The 19,212-nt window shown below is 42.2% G+C and overlaps 3 protein-coding genes and 1 non-coding gene across 4 annotated transcripts; 2 read left to right on the top strand and 2 right to left on the bottom strand.

Annotated features, from left to right (window-relative positions):
* Positions 1–2,497: 2,497 nt before the first annotated feature.
* Positions 2,498–2,570, top strand: TRNAK-CUU (transfer RNA lysine (anticodon CUU)). Its single transcript has one exon. It is a non-coding gene; the product is annotated as a tRNA-Lys (tRNA).
* Positions 2,571–7,057: 4,487 nt separating this feature from the next.
* LOC143862228 (uncharacterized) lies at positions 7,058–7,909 on the bottom strand. The gene has a single exon (XM_077373236.1). The coding sequence runs from the start codon at positions 7,837–7,839 to the stop codon at positions 7,297–7,299; it is 543 nt and encodes a 180-aa protein (XP_077229351.1). The 5' UTR covers positions 7,840–7,909; the 3' UTR covers positions 7,058–7,296.
* Positions 7,910–13,780: 5,871 nt separating this feature from the next.
* Positions 13,781–14,463, bottom strand: LOC143861248 (uncharacterized). The gene is made up of 2 exons (XM_077372192.1): positions 14,319–14,463; positions 13,781–14,253 (listed from the first exon to the last, which is right to left on the bottom strand). The coding sequence occupies exons 1-2, from the start codon at positions 14,461–14,463 to the stop codon at positions 13,781–13,783; spliced, it is 618 nt and encodes a 205-aa protein (XP_077228307.1).
* A 1,324-nt stretch (positions 14,464–15,787) lies between these two features.
* On the top strand, positions 15,788–17,589 carry LOC143861247 (uncharacterized). The gene has a single exon (XM_077372191.1). The coding sequence runs from the start codon at positions 16,252–16,254 to the stop codon at positions 17,587–17,589; it is 1,338 nt and encodes a 445-aa protein (XP_077228306.1). The 5' UTR covers positions 15,788–16,251.
* The last annotated feature ends 1,623 nt before the right edge of the window (positions 17,590–19,212 follow it).

The following is a 19,212-nucleotide window of genomic DNA, read 5'->3' as shown; positions in this document are numbered from 1 at the left end:
AAATAAGGAAGAAAAAACAAGTTAGTTGAAACATACCTACTTAATCTTTAAATAGGAACGGTTGCTACACATACGTGTAGATAAGTTATCTACACACTAGCTTAAAATACAGTGGGGGCCACATTATTTGGGTGATCCAAACCATTCATTTTTAAGGCCCTCACATAGATAGGGTGTCCACAAAAAATCAGATCCAGAGGATCATCCTAACCATTCGAACTGTGGAGGCAAAAAATGGACTAATTTGTGAAGGTTTAAAGACATCCATTTTACCTCCACAAATCGTAGGGTTGGAATGATCCTATGGATCTGATTTTTTGTAAACACCCTATCTATGTGAGGGTCTTTAAAATGGATGGCTTGGATCACCCAAACAATATGGGCCCCCACTGTATTTTAAGCTAGTGTGTAGAGAACTCTCTACACATATGTGTAGGAACCGTTTTCTCTTGTTATTATAGCAGGAAAATTCAGTACTTGGAAAGAGAGGGATGATTCTTGTGAAGACATAGCACGCAAGTTTTTTTTACACTGGGAAATGATACATCCAACCCCTTTTCCAACTTTTCCACCCTCTTTTGTCATCCTTTCATAAATTTAATGACATTTATACCCCTTCTGTCAGTCTTTTCTTTCTTGAAATGTTTCCATTCTAAGGCCATGTTTGGATTGCAAGGAAAATATCTCTGATGGAAATTTTCTTCTTGGGAAAACATTTTCTTTCCACAATTTAGAGGAAAATGATATGATTATGATTAAATTAGAGGGATATTATCATAAATTGAAGGTTCCCCTAAGTAAAAAAAATGAAAATGGTTGGTTCAAATTATCTTTTTAAGTGGACAAAAAGGTTGGAAATTTTAGAAATATTTTTCCTTTCCAAACATTTTCAGAAAACTTCTGCAATTTAAATAGGGCCTAAGGGCTACTATAAAAACAAAAGAGTATGGAAATGCTGAGAAATATTAGTTCCCTTTTACTTTTGGCTGATGCATTTCTTTGATTTGTAAGGATTACATGCTCTAATCCCGTTTATAAAAAATTATGTTGTATTTGAACGGTTGGCTATCCATTTTAAATTATCCATGTTCAACAACAAAAACATACACATTATTTGATGTTACAATTGGATGATTACTTATATCTTTGGACGTGAAGGCCATGTCTGGTATCCATGAGTATTTTTTCGTGACAAATTAGTTTATCCCAAGTGGTCATGAGACAGGTAGGGCGGGTGAGAACTGGCTAAATAACAAGGAAAGACTCGATCTGAAGCTTTTTGTTTCCTTATTTTACAGTATCTATCCCTCTCCAACCCTCCTCACCATTGGGTAAGCTAATATTTCAAGCAAAAAAATGGTAGCCAGCCGTTCCCTGAGGCCATCTGGATACAAGGATTTATAATCCAAGTTTGTACAATTCTAGATTTTACAAGCTAAAACTTGGATGAAAATCTTTCTATTGAAATATTTGGCATGACCACCACTTAGGGCGGGCGAGGATGGAGATGGCCCCGCCCCGTTTTACTATGCAAGCCATTATCAATATCCTCTTATTTTAGTATTGTTTTAGTGTTTTTTAAGTTAACAGTGAATTTTTTTATACTAATGATATTTGCAGTACCATATTTTGATAAGTGCACAAATACGGCTTGTCTTTTTCTTTTTTTGGGATGTTAAAAAGCTTTTTTGAGGTGAGGATTTTTGTATGAGGCGGGGATGGGGATTAGGCATTCCCCACGGGACGGGGACGGGGGATTCCCCGCCATCCCCGAAGCGGGGACGGGGAATGGTCCTTCCAGCGGGGACGGAGACGGGGAATGCACCGTTGCCAGCCCTATGACCACCCACATGATATCAACGTGATTCGGTTCCTTCTTAACATGAAAATCATTTTGTGTGAACATGTTTAACTGGTTGATTCTATGACTCTTTTTTTCCAGCTAAGTTGCTTTGTACCCATAGCCAAGGTTTAAAATTTCGGTTTCGGTACCCATTTCGGACCCACCGAAATCCAAAATTTCGGTATTAAGCTTCGAAATTTGGGTTTGAAATTTTGTTCGAAATTCTGAAATTTGGTAATTGGCGAAATTTGGAATTTCGGCAAATTTCGGTTTCGGTCCCCAATGAAATCCGAAATTTAAAACCATGCCCATAGCCCCGTGGTTTCTCATATTAAATCATTTCCATAGGATGATCCAAATGATTTACGGGGTACAGCTTATTTATGTTGTAACCCATCAAATGAACGGTTCGGATCATCCTAAGAAGTGGGTAGTATTCTACTTTCTGAAAAATACGACTTCGAGCACAGCATCACATAAAACTCATTTAATAACCCTGCACTAGTTGTATATTGCATTCAATGATGAAATCCGTACAGACCAGGAGGTGTGATATACATGTTAGGTTATCCTTGCCTTGGAGCTTTCTTTTGATTTTTACTAGTGCAAAACTATTATTATACAAATTAATAAGATATCAGGCTCATAGCAACAGCCCGTCTAGCTCAGTTGGTAGAGCGCAAGGCTCTTAACCTTGTGGTCGTGGGTTCGAGCCCCACGGTGGGCGGCAGTGTTTTTATTTTTTAAATTGATTTTTTTTTATAAGAGTACATCACTTTCTCCCCAGGCCCTAAATTTTTTAACCATAAGTAAAACCCAGCAAAAAAAATCAACGGTTCTGCTTTAATCAAGGGCCCTAGGGTCATCTAATCAAGGTGGGTCAGCAGAAAACGGGTGGATCTGTGTATTAGGCCACGTTTGGATAATTTAATTACTTTGGCAAGTTCAGATTAAAGGAAAAGAAAATTAGGCCAGTTTGGATCATGTATTTGGATTTTTGGAATTGAGTTTTGGATACAAAATTCACCAATCATCCTATGCTCATTTTGTACGAGAGAGATATGTTGCTGCAGCAGCAGCAAGGTCTAGGAGCAGGGAGGATGAAGGTAATTGCCACAAATATTGATTTCCAAATAATGTATTGTAGAACAGATTTGAAAATACGATATTTTTACACTATTGTAGCTGATTTGGAAATCTATTGGGATTTTCCCCTTTTTTAGAGGTGGAGAATGACAAAACCCAAAAAAATCTCAAAAATCTTGTTCGACTGTGTGACCCGCTAAGGTCCGTTTCCAAAATTTCTGCTACTTTTTCGACTTAAAAATAGGGTTCCTTGAAGCGATAAATAACCGTTTCTAAAGTTTCTCATCACTCCGTTTCCGCCCCGAATCTTTAGGCGAGAATGAGAAGTGTTGCCGAACATGCCCTAAGGATCTGATCCAGTTCCAAATCTCAACTGCGAATGTGAGAAATCCAAATCTAAATCTTGTGGGTATCCAAACATGGCCTATGGAATTTATAAATTTAAGGTTTGGTCCCACCCTCTCCCAAGAAAACCACGATCTAGAAGCCTCGTCTTTCTCCTTCTTTCTCTCATGGAACGAAAACCCCCAGTAGATCGCTCAGGCTTCTTCCACTTAAAGAGAGGAGGGGCATAAGTTCTACAAAACTTGTATGTTAAGTTAAGCACATGGTTTGAAATTTCGGTTTTGGCATATATTTCGGAACTAGCCGAAACTGAAATTTCAGCCGAAATCCCAAAATTTTGGCCGAAATTCAGTAAAGACGCATGAAATGACAGTTTTTTGCCAAAATTTTCGGTAATTTCTGCTGAAATTTTGTAAAGGAATAAAAAAAGTAATTTTTTTTTTGAAATTTCACCAAAAACACCGAAATTACGATATCCCACATCTCCTACACCGCCACCATTTCTTCTTCCACTTCCAATTCAAAATGCAGCCCATCTCCCCATCTCCCTATCTCTACTTCCTGACATAAACGTTTGTTTGGATCAAAGTAGCATGCGAGATTGGAGTAGAAAGTGATACAAACATTTTTTGGGATCAAAATAGAGGAAGATACATTCAATGAACTAATACGTTAACTGTATTGTGTTTAGTTATGCACAGGCTCAAAGAATTAAACACTTCATTATAAAATTTCTCCATCATTAATTAAAGGTCATCATCGTTTTTAACTTCATATAAAATGATAAGAAATCGATCTACTACATATCAATATTTTATAGATGGGATTTGCTAGCGTCCATAGCATAAGGCATTTCACGGATTGACTGTTGCATGTGAGAGCAGGCAGACAGGCTCACTTTTCAGCAGATTTTGTCTTTATTCATGAGTTGGCTGCTCTCACATGCAAAAGTCCATCCACGAAATGCCTTCTGCTGCTCTCACAGGCAAAAGTCCATCCACGAAATGCCTTATGCGATGGACACTAGCAAATCTCTTTATAGATAGGGATACCCCACTTTGTGAATTTGAGTTTTAGATTTCTGAAATTTTATTCGGCAATTTATTGTTAGAAACATTTTGTTCCTGCCATGATAGTCATATGAATCTCCATCCTTAAGTACCCATCAAAGTGTTAGATAAAATAAACCCTTGATTCTTTCATTTTTCCACACCTAACAAACAGTTACACGCACATGGTACTAATAAGCACACAATTGCACTAAACTATTAAAAATTACAAAATCAACCCACCTAACAAAAAGTTGCATGCACATGGTACTAATAAGCACACAATTGCACTAACCTATTAAAAATTACAAAAACAACACAAATGAGTTTATAAAGTGATTAAAGTGACGCAAATAGGTTGAAAAGTGATAAAATTGCTACAAATTAAAAAAAAAATCAAGTCGAGTCGATGACATAAGGGGTCGAGTTGGGTAAAATTGGGGTCGAGTTGGAAAAAAATTGGGTTGAGTGGGGAAGTTTTGAGTCACATTGAGAAAAAATTAGGTCATCTCGGGAAAAATTGGGTCATGTTGGGAGAATACTAGGTTGGGCCGAAAAATATCAGGTCGTACTGGGAAAAGTGTGGTTGAGTTGGAGAAATTTTGGGTCGTGTAGCGAAAACATCAGGTTGTGTCGGATAATCAACGAGTCGAGACAACATTTACCCAACTCGATCCGATCTTTTATGACTCGACTCCATTTTCACCGGACTTGACTCAAAATTTCCCAATTTAACATCTGATTTCTGGAGGCTGGAGCGACCAAAGTTTTTCACTACTTTACACTGTTTCTTCCCAATTATATATAACATGACCGCTTTCAACTAAATATGTACAAAAGTTTTCAACTTTGGATTCAACATATGTCCATATGTCGAGTTACGTTTTTTTCAATGATTTCTTGGAAGAGTGGGGAAAAGTTTAGTACTATAAGCTACCATTTGGATTAAACCTACGAGCCAATTGTAAATTCAGATACAAGTAACAATTTTTTCGTAAATTTTCCAGGGTAGCCATTCAAGGGGAGTAAATAAGCGACCTGGCAAGTAAAAAATCTTAAATTTGGCTTTTATTCATCCGAAACTAACCTTACTGTACAGTTCAATTAATAGGTTTGCCAGCTTAATAAATTTGCCTTCTCCTACACACTTTAGTTTCAATAAATTGACAACTAATTTCACCGACCTCAGTCTCCTTGATTTATAAATAGAGTTCGACTTTACAGACTGTCACATTTAACAATCTTATCCAAGTCGTACCACATTATCTATGTATTTCAAATTCTTGTTGGATTTTGAGAATTGATTTTGGGCATTTCAAATCCCTTAATTTGAGTCCAAAACTGATTATGGGACCAAAAAATAGCGTTATATATTGAGTCCAATAATGAGTTTTGGTCCTTTTGGACTCAAAATCCAAAAAGAAGAGTGCCTCTGAGTAGATTTCTTATTTTTAGTTTAGCAATTTTCTTTGTGAGAATTGGATTTGGATTCGTCCCCAACTTCAATTCTCTCGCTCCAACTATATCTATATAACTATATTTCTTTATTTCTCGTTAAAATGACAAATATACCTTTCTTTGTTATTCATTTTTGTTAAGGGAGAGGTTTTGGGACGAGTCTAAACTCTAAACCAACCAAGCTGTTCTTAGTATCATTATTCTTGAGGAAAATAAGAGATTTGCTAGGGAATTTTGAGGAAAGCCACTTCACAGCTCACTTTTTTAGAGGTGTACAAGCACCTCACCTCATATGAGTTAAATGAATAAGACAAAATCTGCCAAAACTGAGTCTTTGTGATTGTTTTCTCCTTGGAAAGTAGGCGCCAAATGGCTTTCCACAAAATTCCCTAGCAAATCTCGGAAAATAATATAAAAATGCAGAAATATTCTGGTAAAGATAGCAACGGTGAAAATGATAAAAAAAAAATGTTTGTGTAAAATAGGGATAGTTTTTAGACCAGGCAAGAAGTGACCCGGCCCGCCCGTATTTCCAGGTCCGGGTCACTCCTTTGTGAGCCATTTGAAAATAACCCGCGGGTGCACCCGGCCAGTGAAAACTGGGCCGGGTCTAGGTGATCCGCAGCTGCCCGTAGAGAAGTGGAAAAGATTTTATTTTGGGCATTTTTTCCGTAATTGTCATACTTTTTAAATTTTCTTTGTAGTTTTTTCCGTAATTGTTATATTTTGGTACATTCTTTCGGTATTTTTTCCGTAATTTTTCTACTTTGTTGTCATTTCTCCATAATTTTTCTATAAAACTTATTATTTATTGCTAGCCACCTTTATACAAATCTTACTTCTGCCATTGTACAAATCGTACTTCTGCCAATCTTTTCAGTTTGCACCACGTCAAGAATAAGACAAATCTCTCATAAAATCAACATAAATGGGCTAACATCACATGGTCATATGCAATTGAAAAGGATGGGCGAGAGGTAGCCTTGGCGAAGGTGGCTAGCAAATTCCTATATAAACAAAAAAAATCTTAAAAAATAGTAAAAAAACAGGTTACCCGCGGGTCCACCCGGCCTGTACGGGTGGGGTCTGGATCCACACTTCGTGACCCGTAAATTTTTTCCTGGTCATTTTGACACGGCCCGTTTGACCCGGACCCGTACGGGTCGGGTCAAACCCGGCCAGACCCACCCGTTTGCCAGGTCTAATATTTTTATCAACATATTTCTATTGGAGATTACTGTGTGGTTAGAAGTTGAACTTGTTTTTTGGGGACGAGTTGCTTAACAATATCAATATTATTGAGAAAGAGAGAGAGAATCTTCACTGAAGTTCTACTCAAAATAAAAACATGACTCCTTAAACCCAAAAGTAAAACTACACTTAGAAAAAGAAGTGCAATTTTGCATGCAACTCATTACATAAACATAGTTACGTACCAACTAACAAACCCTAATACCAACTCAAATACAAACACACACTCACAAGTCACACCTAAGTCCTTGACCCTAAACCATATCAAGGAAGAACGCCACCACCAGCACCTCCAAATCCACCACCACCAACTCCCCCACCAACACCACCCAACCCACCAACACCGCCTAACCCACTTGCTCCCCCTAGCCCCCCAACACCACCGAGCCCACTCGCACCACCTAGTCCTCCAACTCCTCCAACTCCGCCGAGCCCAGTCGCTCCACCTAGCCCTCCAACACCACCACCAAGCCCACCGACCCCACCCGCCCCACCTAGTCCTCCAACTCCACCACCAACTCCACCGAGCCCACCCGCGCCACCTAGTCCTCCAACTCCACCACCGAGTCCGCCTAGCCCACCCGCCCCACCTAGTCCTCCTACTCCACCACCGAGTCCGCCTAGTCCACCCGCACCTCCGACTCCTCCGATTCCACCAAACCCCCCTCCGACACCGGCGAAACCGCCGACCCCACCAAACGTAACGAAGTTCTTCTCGTCTTTGAGACCCGCGTCACTAGGTACGTTCCTAGCACTCGTGTGAACAATCATGAGAGCTACCACTAAAAAAACACTCCACCTCTCCATCTCACTCTCTCTCCCTCTCTCACTCACACACACTCACTCACTCGCTCGCTAACTCACTCTCACTCACTCACTCGGCGTTTTGTTGTTAGGTGTTGCGCCCGCTCTTTTTATACACGATTTTGGATGTGTGACAGCTAGGAGTAATAAAGAGGGGTAAATGCGAGTCTGAAAAACTGCAAAATGGTAAAAAAAGAACTGGGTGCTAAAACCACGAAATTCAAGGGTGACCGGTAGAGATGGCCCCTAAGGATGTGCTGTATCTTGAAATCTGACCGTGGATTTTTGTGTTTGTAAATTGACGGTTAGAAAATGACTTTTGGTGAGCTCTATATACTTTCAGTATTAAACACGAATTCGATGAATAATTCATCATTTTCTCATATATTATTTGTAAGGATTTGGTAGGGACCATCAAAGGCATTTCGCATTGCATGTGAGAGCAAGCAGCATCACTTTTCAACAGATTTTGTCTTACTGACTTAAATCATCTGAGGTGGCTACTCTCACATGCAGCAGCCCAGCCGCGATGGTCCCTAGCAAATCCCTGATTTGTAAATCTTGAAAGAAGCTCAAAATTAACTTAAATGATCGAGGTCCAGTAAATACACTTCACGAACCTCTAATGCTTTTTATTGTCTTATTAGAAATTATTATTCCAATTCCTTTGAACGTCTCTGCAGAGATAAAAATCGAGATACATTTTCTGAAAAAAAAAATCTTATACACCCTAGATATATGGGCATGGTTTTAAATTTCGGTTTCGGAGTTCGTTTCCGCCCTTGCCCAAACAGAAATTTCAAAATTTCTGCAGAGATGGGGTATACCATTTTAAAACAATATTTTATTTAATACCAAACCGAAATTTCGGTAATTTGGGGAAAATGTTATATAGTTAAAAATAATTTGAGATTTTTGGGTTGAATTTCTAGAAAATTCCAGATGAAATATTAAAAAATCAAAATTTCGGCCGAAATCCGATACCATTTCGGGTATTGGTCGGTTTCGGCAAAATTTAAAACCAAGTATATGGGTAGTAAATAAATAGAAAGGGATGCATATTTTCCAAATTTTCCGTACTCTACCCAAACATTTTTAGAGTTTTTCAAAAGCGATTTGCTAGGGATCATCACAGAAAGGCATTTCGCTGCCTGTTGCATGTGAGAGCAGCCACATGGTACACATGGTATGTCTTATTGATTTAATTCATCTGAGGTGGCTGCTCTCTCAGCAACAGCCAGCCGCGAAATGCCTTTCTCCGATGGGCTTTGAGAAAAATGGCCTATGTGGATCGAGGATCGAGGACGTGTAGTTATTCCTCACTGAAGACTTCTGTTGTTTCACAGCTGCGTAAAAGTAAATTCATGGCACTTACTTTTATAAATGTTTCAACAACCTCCCATCAATTTTCTTCACGAATTTACCTTTCCATATTGCACGTGAAAAATCAATTTTCTTCACGGATTTAACATTTTCCACTTATTTATTTTTCCTTGAAAAAAGGCTCCCATACACGTGGCAAGCTTGGTTGTTTGATGAGGGCATTCTGTAGGTGGCTCACCGGAAGGTTTGAAGCCAAATATCTCACAACGTCCCCCTTTTTTCTTTTTTTCTTTTTTTTTTTGAGGCTGTGCGCGTGAAGTCCCATATTTTGCAGAAAGTACAGTGGGGACCACTTCTTAGGATGATTCAAACCTTTCATTCGTTGGGCCACAACTTAAATAGGCAGTACCTATGAAATCATTTCCATAGGATGATCGTAACCCTCTGATCTAACGAGGGGTTTTACATTATAGACACCACAGTAGATCGGAGGGTTAGGATCATCATTGGAGATACTTTATGGGTGACAGCCTATTTACGTTGTGGCCTAACAAATGAACGGTCTGGATCATTCCAGGTAAAATCTCTCTCTCCCTCTCTCTGCTTCACGAGTACACACCATATAAAAACTCTCTCTCTCTATAGAGTTGGATTTAAACTCCATTAATTATTGATCTAGTAAACAATGTGATCTAGCATTATGTTTTTTAAAGGGGTCAGGCGAGGACAAAAGGATTTGGATCCAGCGTGCATCCGGAATGTTCAACGTCAAATCCTTCTACAATCTTCTAGCATCCAATCATTCTGTCTCACCAGTGGTAAGGGTATGGAAGACTCCAGCTTTTTCAAGAGTGTGTGCCTTTGCATGGACGACGGCTTTGGAAAAGATGATCACCGTAGATCACCTTCATCATCCGCATATGTAGATTATAGACCACTGTGCGCTTTGTGTAGAAGCGGGATAAATAATGTATCACGTCTTTCTCCACTGTAAAATGGCCACTTGGCCAGGTATTTATAGAGCAAAGTTCTGAGTAGATTTGGTATATCATGGGTCTTCCTATCCAAGATCTCAGAACTCCGGAAGGATGGGCTTTGGTCCCTTGAGGGAAGAAAGGAAGATCTTGTGGAATGTCTTGTTAGGAGTTATTTGGGTGTTATGGAAAGAGAGGAATGCGAGGGTATTTAAAGGCTTTGTGAAATCACCACACTTTCTTTTCATAAGGGTTATTGCCGTTACAATTGCTTGGGTGAGACCCTTGCCTAGCTTCCGATTTATTTCTGCCCACGAACTATGGCAAGGTTAGTCATTGGTATGTAATAGCATGGAGATTAGGCCGTGATTTTCTCAGGTGTGATAGCTTCCTCCCATCGGATTCTTAAAGTTGAACTTTGATGGTTCTAGTATGGGAAACCCTGGACCGGTTGGGATAGGTGGGGTTTTAAGAGATGAGGTTGGCAACACTATTTGGGCCTGGGGCTTTTTCAGGCCCAATTGGGGCCCACCGATTCCAATGAGGCGGAGATGAGGGCGGTGCACCAAGGAATAAGAATGTTGGAGCGAGATTGTCTTGACAAAGTCATAGTAGAAGGGGATTCCTTAAATGTTATAAAGTGGCTTGAGATCAACTCCCCCGTGGCGGTTTGCTCGATGGATTGATGAAATCTCTGATTAGATGGATGGTTCATCCATTTCATATCATCACGTAAGGAAATCGGCTAATTTTGAGGTAGATAAGTTAGCAAGGGACGGTTGCTCTAGAATGGATTTGGAAGTTTTGGATTTCCTTCCTCCTTGAGGTGTATTCTTGTTCTTGTTTAATATCTTCTTTTTTCTTGTATTGCTTCGATTATGTCAGTCGTTGTGGGTCTTACCATGCTTGTCTCTTTACTAATATAATTCTTTGCCATTAAAAAAAAATCAAAGGGCTGGAGGTCAAGTAAATGATATTTATAAGTTAAAAGATTAAAACTAATAGGTCAAGTAAATAGTTTCAACCATGGTATTCAATTAGTTGGATGGGCAACATGATTTACCACCCAATCGAGTAACCTCACCATTTTGCCATGGCGGAATTCACGTGGTAGAATTTGTGTCTATTTATTGTGGATGTGTCTTGGTCTCTTTGAAGCAATCCAACAAACAATTTGTATGGATAGTTTTCTAGCAATGAGGTCAGTCCCAAACAATGGTAATTGATGAGGTGTAAAAACACCAGCCTATAGCAGGCCGCCACCTGTCCTGGACACCTGTCCTGAAGTAGGTGAACTCCAGCCTATAGCAGGCCGCCACCTGTCCTGGACACCTGTCCTGAAGTAGGTGAACTCCAGCCTATAGCGGGCCGCCACCTGTCCTGGACACCTGTCCTGGAGTAGGTGAACTCCAGCCTATAGCAGGCCGCCACCTGCCCTGGACACCTGTCCTGGACACGTCATTGAGTTTCCCTCTATAAAAGTGGGTTCAAAGCTCAAACCAATGGGTAATGAAAAACCTTCTCTCCACCCTAAACTCTTACAACTAGCTCTGCACTCCTGCTCATACTGACTTGAGTGTCGAAGGGCCTGTCCGGAGTAAAACCCGGGTTGGTCTTCTGACCTCGCTTGCCTTTGTGCAGGACTTAGCTCTCTCAGCATGACTCAGTCCCACCACTTCGCTTCACTCTGGTCCCCCAGGACTCAGTCCCTCTGGTCATCCAGCTCAGCTCTTACGTCACTGTCGTACCTGTTACCGATTTTCGGTCTAACAGATTGGCACCATCCGTGGGACCCCGAACTAAAAGCTGTTCAGATCTCTCACAAAAATGGCAGGGCGCAAGAATGCGTGGGTACCAGCTGCACGGACTGATCAAGCCGTGCTGCCTCGCAGGACTCGAAGTGAGCGAATTGCCTCGCTGGTAGTGGCAGCCTCGGCTATAGCTGAACAGAGCCCTTCTCGCTCAGAACACCTCAATCCTGCACCTACTCTAGACCAAGTTCAAGCCCTTTTCCAGCAAATGACGGCTCTGGTTGGTCAATATCAGCAGCTACTCCAAGCGCCTCCCGAACCTCCTCCTGAAGCTTCCCGACCCATACATGAAAGGTCGAATATTCACGGAGAAGACCGGACTCACAACTCAAGACAAGTCCATCCCCCCAGGGCCAGGCATGCTCATACAGAGCCACACCGCCGCCACAGGCCTATGAAGGCCGCGCACAGTAAGAGAAGCTCCGGCCTCGTCAAAAGAGTCCGGAAAGTCAGTCCGGCTCTGCAGCGAGCCCGTCAGTGGAAAGAAACAGATCACCGGAGAAGCCGGACCGCAGATCTGATCCGATGCTACGGAGGATGGAAGAAATGGATCACAGGATAGAAGAGCTGGCGAAGGAAGAAACAGACAAGACCTATTGATGTTTGTTGGTGCTTTGCACGAGCGGAAACAAACCCGAAACACCCTTGGATTTTTCAAGTCTTTGAGATACTAGTTTCCGTTTTTGCGAAAAACAGATAAGATAGATCAATTAAAAGGAAATAAAAAGAGTATTTAGAAAACTCAAAGAGTGAGAAGAAGGCGTTGGAAATCACTAAAAAGTGATTCCCACAAAGGAATCCCGTTTTTCTACACAAATGGTGAATTTCTGGCCTATTTGTAGAACTTTTGGTGACTTTTCATATAGAAACTCACCCTTTCATGGCACCTTATCACTATGAGGGCTTATCTAACCATTGGGTCGTGTCATATCGCGTTTCTAAGGTCCAGTTCACTTTTGGAGTCAATCTTGGTTTATTTAAAAACCCTAGTCCTTCCTCATAACCATTAGAACATGACCGATTGCCAATCTACGGCTTGGATCGTACCCTTTCGGACTCTAACCTTTGGTATGGGACAGATCACAATCCGATGATCCACATTGCACCCGTTAGATTAACGGCGGTTAGCACACGATCCAAAGCTCCATGTAGCATCCGACCGAGCACTAGCTGTTGGAGCAAGCGCAAAGTGCGTACGACACTTGGCTCGCCAGCGTCAGTACTCTTTTTAGGATTGTAAATTTCACGTATCCAAAATGCCTTTCAAAGTAGGAGGGAAGGATTGATGGGAGTGGGAAGCACAGTGAAAGAGACACTGCAGAGGAGGGAGCCTTGAGGGAGTGGGATGTGGCGGTTGATGTGAAGTTGCTTTATCTATTTGGGAGGAGCAATGAACATTAGTTACAAACAACATTTATTGGGCCTGCCTTTTCTTACCAAACACATGCCCTAGGGTGGGGCCCACCAATTCTAAGCAAAGACATGAATAGAGTGGCCCACCAATTTACCCCTCTTGTTTTGATGGGCTGGGGCCCATCATTTTGAATCCGATTGGATAGCTGATTCCTCTCATCGTCTGTACTTACATCATAGAACAACCGCTCTTAAATTGCCTTCCGATTTTAAATACACTAAAATCTGTGAGAATAGCTAGAAGTATATATATTAGCCCCATTGAAGATTTTTTTTGATGGGTAAGTTAGGGTTAGGCAGGACCCCTACCAGATAAAATAGATAATGAAAAAAGATTACATCTAGGGGCTCGAAAGCCAACAAAGAGGGACACGCTTTCTTACAACTTAAACACCCAAAATAGGTAAAGTAGACAAAAAAAAGCTACAAGCGAGGGTATAGAGTCCCATTGGAATCAGCTACAATGATGTCTAGCAAATCTATAGGGAGGTCAACCACGGGGATATCCACTCCTTCAATGCTGCAGGTGGGTTTAGAGAGAAAATCAGCAGCAACGTTAGCTTCCCTCCACACATTGGATAACTTCCAGTTATCTAGACATAAAAGAGCATCCCGAATATCAGCAATAACCGAGATGGCCTTCCAGGGACAGGTCCTATCATCATTGATGACATTCACAGCAGTTAGAGAATCAGACTCAAGCAAAGTATAAGTGAGACCCTTTTCCGCTGCAAGTCTAGCTCCCAGAAGGATAGCCTTCATTTCCAGCACATGAATTTCTTTTGCAGGTAACTTGACAGAAAAAGCAGCAACCTCCTTCCCCGACAAGTCACGAATAAGCCCGCCCAACCCAGCATTATCACCATGGATGGCCACATCCGTATTCACTTGAAAAACTGAATTGGGGGCTTATCCCAAGAACAAAACTGAACATCTTTACTAGCTTGGAAACACCCCAAACCAAAAAATTCAGCGATAATTATATTTCTTTGAGTCCTGGGATCTTCAAGCTGGAGAAAAGAGAGCCTCAAAGTGATAATGGAGAAGATAGAATGAAGGATTTGTTGCTTATGCCGAGGCTGATTCCCATGATATCTCTTATTCATTTCTTCCCAAATATTATAGATAGCAGAGCAGAATCCAACTCTTATAATAGTCAACACCTGACCATTCCCACTGATTTTGTTACAGATCCAGTATTCTTCATCTAAAACTGATTTTTGAGGCTTTCTCCTATGACCACACCTCTAAAGGACAGATTTCCAAATCCAGGCCGAGAAAGAGCATTGGAAAAAGTGATGATCAACAGACTCCACTCCAACATGACACAGTAAGCAGTTGACCTCCCTATTAGAACCGAGGAACCAAAGCCTGTCCTTGGTGCAGAGCCGATTATTAAGAGCCTTCCAAGCAATGAGACTATATCTCGGGATGTGCCCTTTGGCCCAAATAGTCTTGGCCCAAGCCGGTTGAGGATACCGAGTTCTAATTTGGTCCTAAGCCGATTTGAGGGAGAAGTTCCCATAAGGAGATGCTTTCCAAATGACCTGGTCTTCAGAATCTTTAAGGAAAATCTCCGTACTGATAATGCCCCATAGAAGATTTACCATATGTTTGCGTGGCTAATGTACAATTAAAAACTTTTTGAGCAGCCTTACATCTGAAATCTTCAAATTGAATTGCACGAATTGCCTACCGAGGGCAACTTCTGGGCTATCCCTCGTTTTTACTTGGGACAGTCCCCTCCAGTGTAAAAGAAATGGTTTCACGTTGGTGGGCCCAATATCAGGATATATACCTAACCCTTATCTCAATGTGTGCATGTGGTGTGCAACAGCATCAGTCGACAAATTAAAAAAAGTGGGCCCACATGGTAATTCTACACAATTGAGTACAGAAAAAAACTAGTGGAGCCATATTATTAGGTGATCTGAAGCATTCATAAGTTGGGCCACCCGATGGTGATAGGGATTGGCCCAAACATCTTCTCCATATAGGGGATGATCCTAACTCTTGTCCGTCAATATTTCTATACCGTGCCATCCATTTTAAACTACCACAAAGATCAAAAGGATTAGGATCATTTCTACATGGAGATGATGTTTGGGGCACCGCCTATCTACGGGGGCTCAATTTTTGAATGGTTCAGATCGCCTAAAAATGTGGGCCCCGCCTTCTTTCCTATCAACGTGCATGTACTGATGTACGCCATTTCATCATGTAAAACTCATTCTAAACACAGATTAGAAAGTGCGTCAACATGGTAATTTCATCCACACAAGATGTGGGCCCACCATAAATTATCCATAGGACCATAGCCGTGATACTGCAGTACAAGTGGTTGGGATTGCCAGTAGACCATGATGTGAGAGCATATAAAAACAGTGGTTGGGATTGCAAGTGGTCACGTTTCTTTGGTTTGATCGTGGCCCTAAGTTGAAGTAGTTTGACGTTTGAAGAAAAAGGGAAGAAAGAAGGGCTGTCTTTGCGTTGGTCTATTTATGATAAAAACAGTACAACAACAAGAAAAGAAGTAAATGAGATCACGATAGGTTTCAGGCTTAGGGTTCGGACCTTGAATGCTGTAGTGCAACTTGGGGATGGTTGACCCTCTAAGGACAGGTTTCCAAGAAACCAAAATTCAAAATCTTCTCACTCGTTTTTGAGTTGGAAAACAGTTGAAAATATATCTCTTAACCAATGAAAAATGGGCTCTCATTTACTCAGTTTGGGTAGGCGGTAGTGTAGTAAAAGACCACCTTCCCCTCTATAAAGACTCCCTGCGAACTTCTACTTAGCACCACTTAGAATTCACTGCTCTTTAGCTTCTTAGCTGTTGTAGTTCTTGCTGTTGCTTTGTTTGTAAGGTGGGTGTGTGATTGAAAGTTGTTAAAATGAGAGTTGAAGGTTTCATCATGTATTATGTTGTGGTACTAGCTGTGCTTGCTTTTCTTGTTAGTGATGTTGTTGGGGAAGTTAAAGGTGTTGAGGAGGAGAAGCATTTCCTTTTGGGAAGTAGGCATGGATTTGGTGGAGGAGGTTTAGGGCATGGTATTTATAAGAAGGGGTTTAGACATAGGTTTGGTAGGGGTGGTGGGCTAGGAGGAGGTGGTGGACTTGGTGGTGGTGGCGGTTTAGGAGGAGGAGGCGGACTCGGTGGTGGAGCTGGCGGTGGAATTGGTGGTGGTGCCGGTGGAGGCGGTGGTCTTGGCGGAGGTGCCGGTGGAGGTGGGGGGATTGGTGGTGGTGCCGGTGGAGGTGGAGGACTTGGCGGTGGTTCCGGGGGAGGACTTGGTGGTGGTGCCGGTGGAGGTGGAGGAGTTGGTGGTGGAGCTGGTGGAGGTGGAGGACTTGGCGGTGGTGCCGGTGCCGGTGGAGGAGTTGGTGGTGGTGCTGGGGGAGGAATTGGAGGGGGTGCTGGTGGAGGAATTGGCGGTGGTGCTGGTGGGCGTGGGGGACTTGGTGGCGGTGCTGGTGGGGGTGGGGGACTAGGTGGCGGTGCTGGTGGTGGAATTGGAGGTGGAGCTGGTGGAGGACTTGGCGGTGGTGCCGGTGGAGGTGGGGGACTTGGTGGCGGTGCTGGTGGTGGAATTGGAGGTGGAGCTGGTGGAGGACTTGGCGGTGGTGCCGGTGGAGGTGGGGGACTTGGTGGCGGTGCTGGTGGTGGAATTGGAGGTGGAGCTGGTGGAGGACTTGGCGGTGGTGCCGGTGGAGGTGGGGGACTTGGTGGTGGAGCTGGTGGAGGACTTGGCGGTGGTGCCGGTGGAGGTGGGGGACTTGGTGGTGGTGCAGGTGGAGGAATTGGAGGTGGAGCTGGTGGAGGTGGAGGACTTGGTGGGGGTGCTGGTGGTGGTTTAGGCGGAGGTGGTGGAGTTGGTGGCGGTGCTGGAGGTGGTGGAGTTGGTGGCGGTGCTGGAGGTGGTTTAGGCGGAGGTGGTGGAGTTGGTGGCGGTGCTGGAGGAGGTGTAGGAGGAGGTGCGGGAATTGGCGGTGGTGCCGGAGCTGGTGGAGGGTTAGGTGGTGGAGGTGGATTTGGTGGTGGCGGAGGAGGAGGTGCTGGTGGTGGCGTAGGAGGTGGGTTTGGAGCAGGTGGTGGTTTTGGAGGGGGTGTTGGTGGTGGGCTTGCTGGGGGTGGTGGTCTTGGTGGTGGCGGTGGGGGTGGTTTTGGTGGAGGTGGTGTAGGTGGTGGTGCGGGGTTTGGTGGTGGAGCTGGATTTGGTGGTGGTCATTGAAGTGTAGGTGTAAAGATTAGGGGAAGAGTAGTGTTAGTAAGAAGGAGGATTGTTTTGTATGGAGTTATATTTGAATAATTTGTTTTAGCATTGTAAGTTTGTGAGGTTCACTGCTGAGTGAGCTTAAGGATACATCCTTTGGTTGGTAGTAAGTTATGTTGCAGCTTGCAACAAAAGAAATGATTTCCTTAATGCATGAAAAGGTCTCAGTAAATTTTATAATCTAGAAAAATAATTAGGAATGCTCTAGCTCACAAGCCAAACATAACTAGATCAAAAGGCTGAATTTCATACCATTTTGATGAGAAAACATCATTCTTAAGTTCACATCTTGCTTATCATATATTTACGGCCGGCTCCAACTTCTGTCTCTTCTATATGATTAGATCTGTTGATCTAAACCATTGTTTTTTTGTGTGTAATCCTTTATCTTGCGTGTAGGATGTCCTAACAAGTCAAAGTTGCGAAGAGGGAGAAGGAAGTAAAAAAGATTTAATCATTTACTTCCCTAATAATAACAATCATTTTAATGCAAACAAGATAAAATTTTCAAGGAGGTAAAATAAAATCTAAGGGCAAGTTTTGGATCTTGGGATTCTTTTCTTTGGAAAAACTTTTCCTACAAAAAAAGAAAATCCAAAGTTGGTGGGTCCTAATATATCTAAGATATATAGGTTGGCTCACGTGGCTCTCTTATAATAACAATCATTTCAATGCAAAATCAACCAAATCTCCAAGAAGGTAAAATGAAATCTAAAGGTTTACCATCCTTCGATATAAAAAAGGCTCAATGCCAACACCCTCCTCACTCTCCCTTAATAAAGTCGTTTGCACGAGTCATTGACACTGAAAAATGGCTTCCTTTGATTTAATGAAGCAACTCTCTGTGTCTCTTATGCTCGTACTTTTCATCACAGCTTCCATGTCAGGTAACCTCTCTCTCTCTCTCTCTCTCTCTCTCTCCCTCCCTCCTAGCATTAAAATAATCTTTTTTACAAATAAGCAGCAATTTCACTGGCTCCAAAGAAGCCCTCAACTTTGCTTTCTGTGTTAATATCTAACAAGTCTAAGTTTCTTATTTCCCTGAACTGTGAATGCAGTTAAGCAAGTGATAGCGCAACCGGATCCCAAATACTGCATTGGCCCTTGTGTGGCCGATAGGCCGGATAATAACTGCCATGATAGTTGCCAATCAGAGGGCTACGAGAATGGACTTTGCGGAAATATTCCTGGACACACTCAGTGGTGTTGCTGCTACTAACATTATTGACCTTCTTATCAATGTTAACTTTCTATATTTTACCATAATAAAAAAACTTATAAATCGAAGGTTGGGGTTTTCTGCCGACCCCAAGTAGTTTGGGACAAAGGCTTAGTTGAGCTGAGTTGAGTATCAAAGGTTGAAGTTTTCTCATCTTCTGTATCCTATTGACCTCTTGTTGTTTTTTATGCAATTCAATGATGCTTTAAACTCTTCTTGGTTGCGTTCGAAATGTTATAGCCACATATGGTTCACTTCAGAAAACTGGGCCGAGTTGATAGGTGATTTTGCAGCCACTTCCATTATTTAAGTTCGACTTTATCTCAACTAAAGAGTTGTACCTCTATAGGTCCCCTCCATTT

The sequence above is a fragment of the Tasmannia lanceolata genome, unplaced genomic scaffold, assembly GCF_043159265.1.
Source record: "Tasmannia lanceolata isolate RefF3 unplaced genomic scaffold, GAP_Taslan_0.1 ptg000037l, whole genome shotgun sequence".
NCBI lineage: Eukaryota > Viridiplantae > Streptophyta > Magnoliopsida > Canellales > Winteraceae > Tasmannia > Tasmannia lanceolata.
This window is presented reverse-complemented; position numbering and strand designations above follow the sequence as displayed.

Bases quoted from the DNA above. Each gene is read 5' to 3' on its own strand.
- LOC143862228 (XM_077373236.1), bottom strand. From the start codon at position 7,839: ATGGAGAGGTGGAGTGTTTTTTTAGTGGTAGCTCTCATGATTGTTCAC.
- LOC143861248 (XM_077372192.1), bottom strand. From the start codon at position 14,463: ATGAATAAGAGATATCATGGGAATCAGCCTCGGCATAAGCAACAAATC. The intron at 14,254-14,318 runs GTTTGGGGTGTT...CCCCCAATTCAG, and splicing joins AATTATCGCTGAATTTTTTG to TTTTTCAAGTGAATACGGAT.
- LOC143861247 (XM_077372191.1), top strand. From the start codon at position 16,252: ATGAGAGTTGAAGGTTTCATCATGTATTATGTTGTGGTACTAGCTGTG.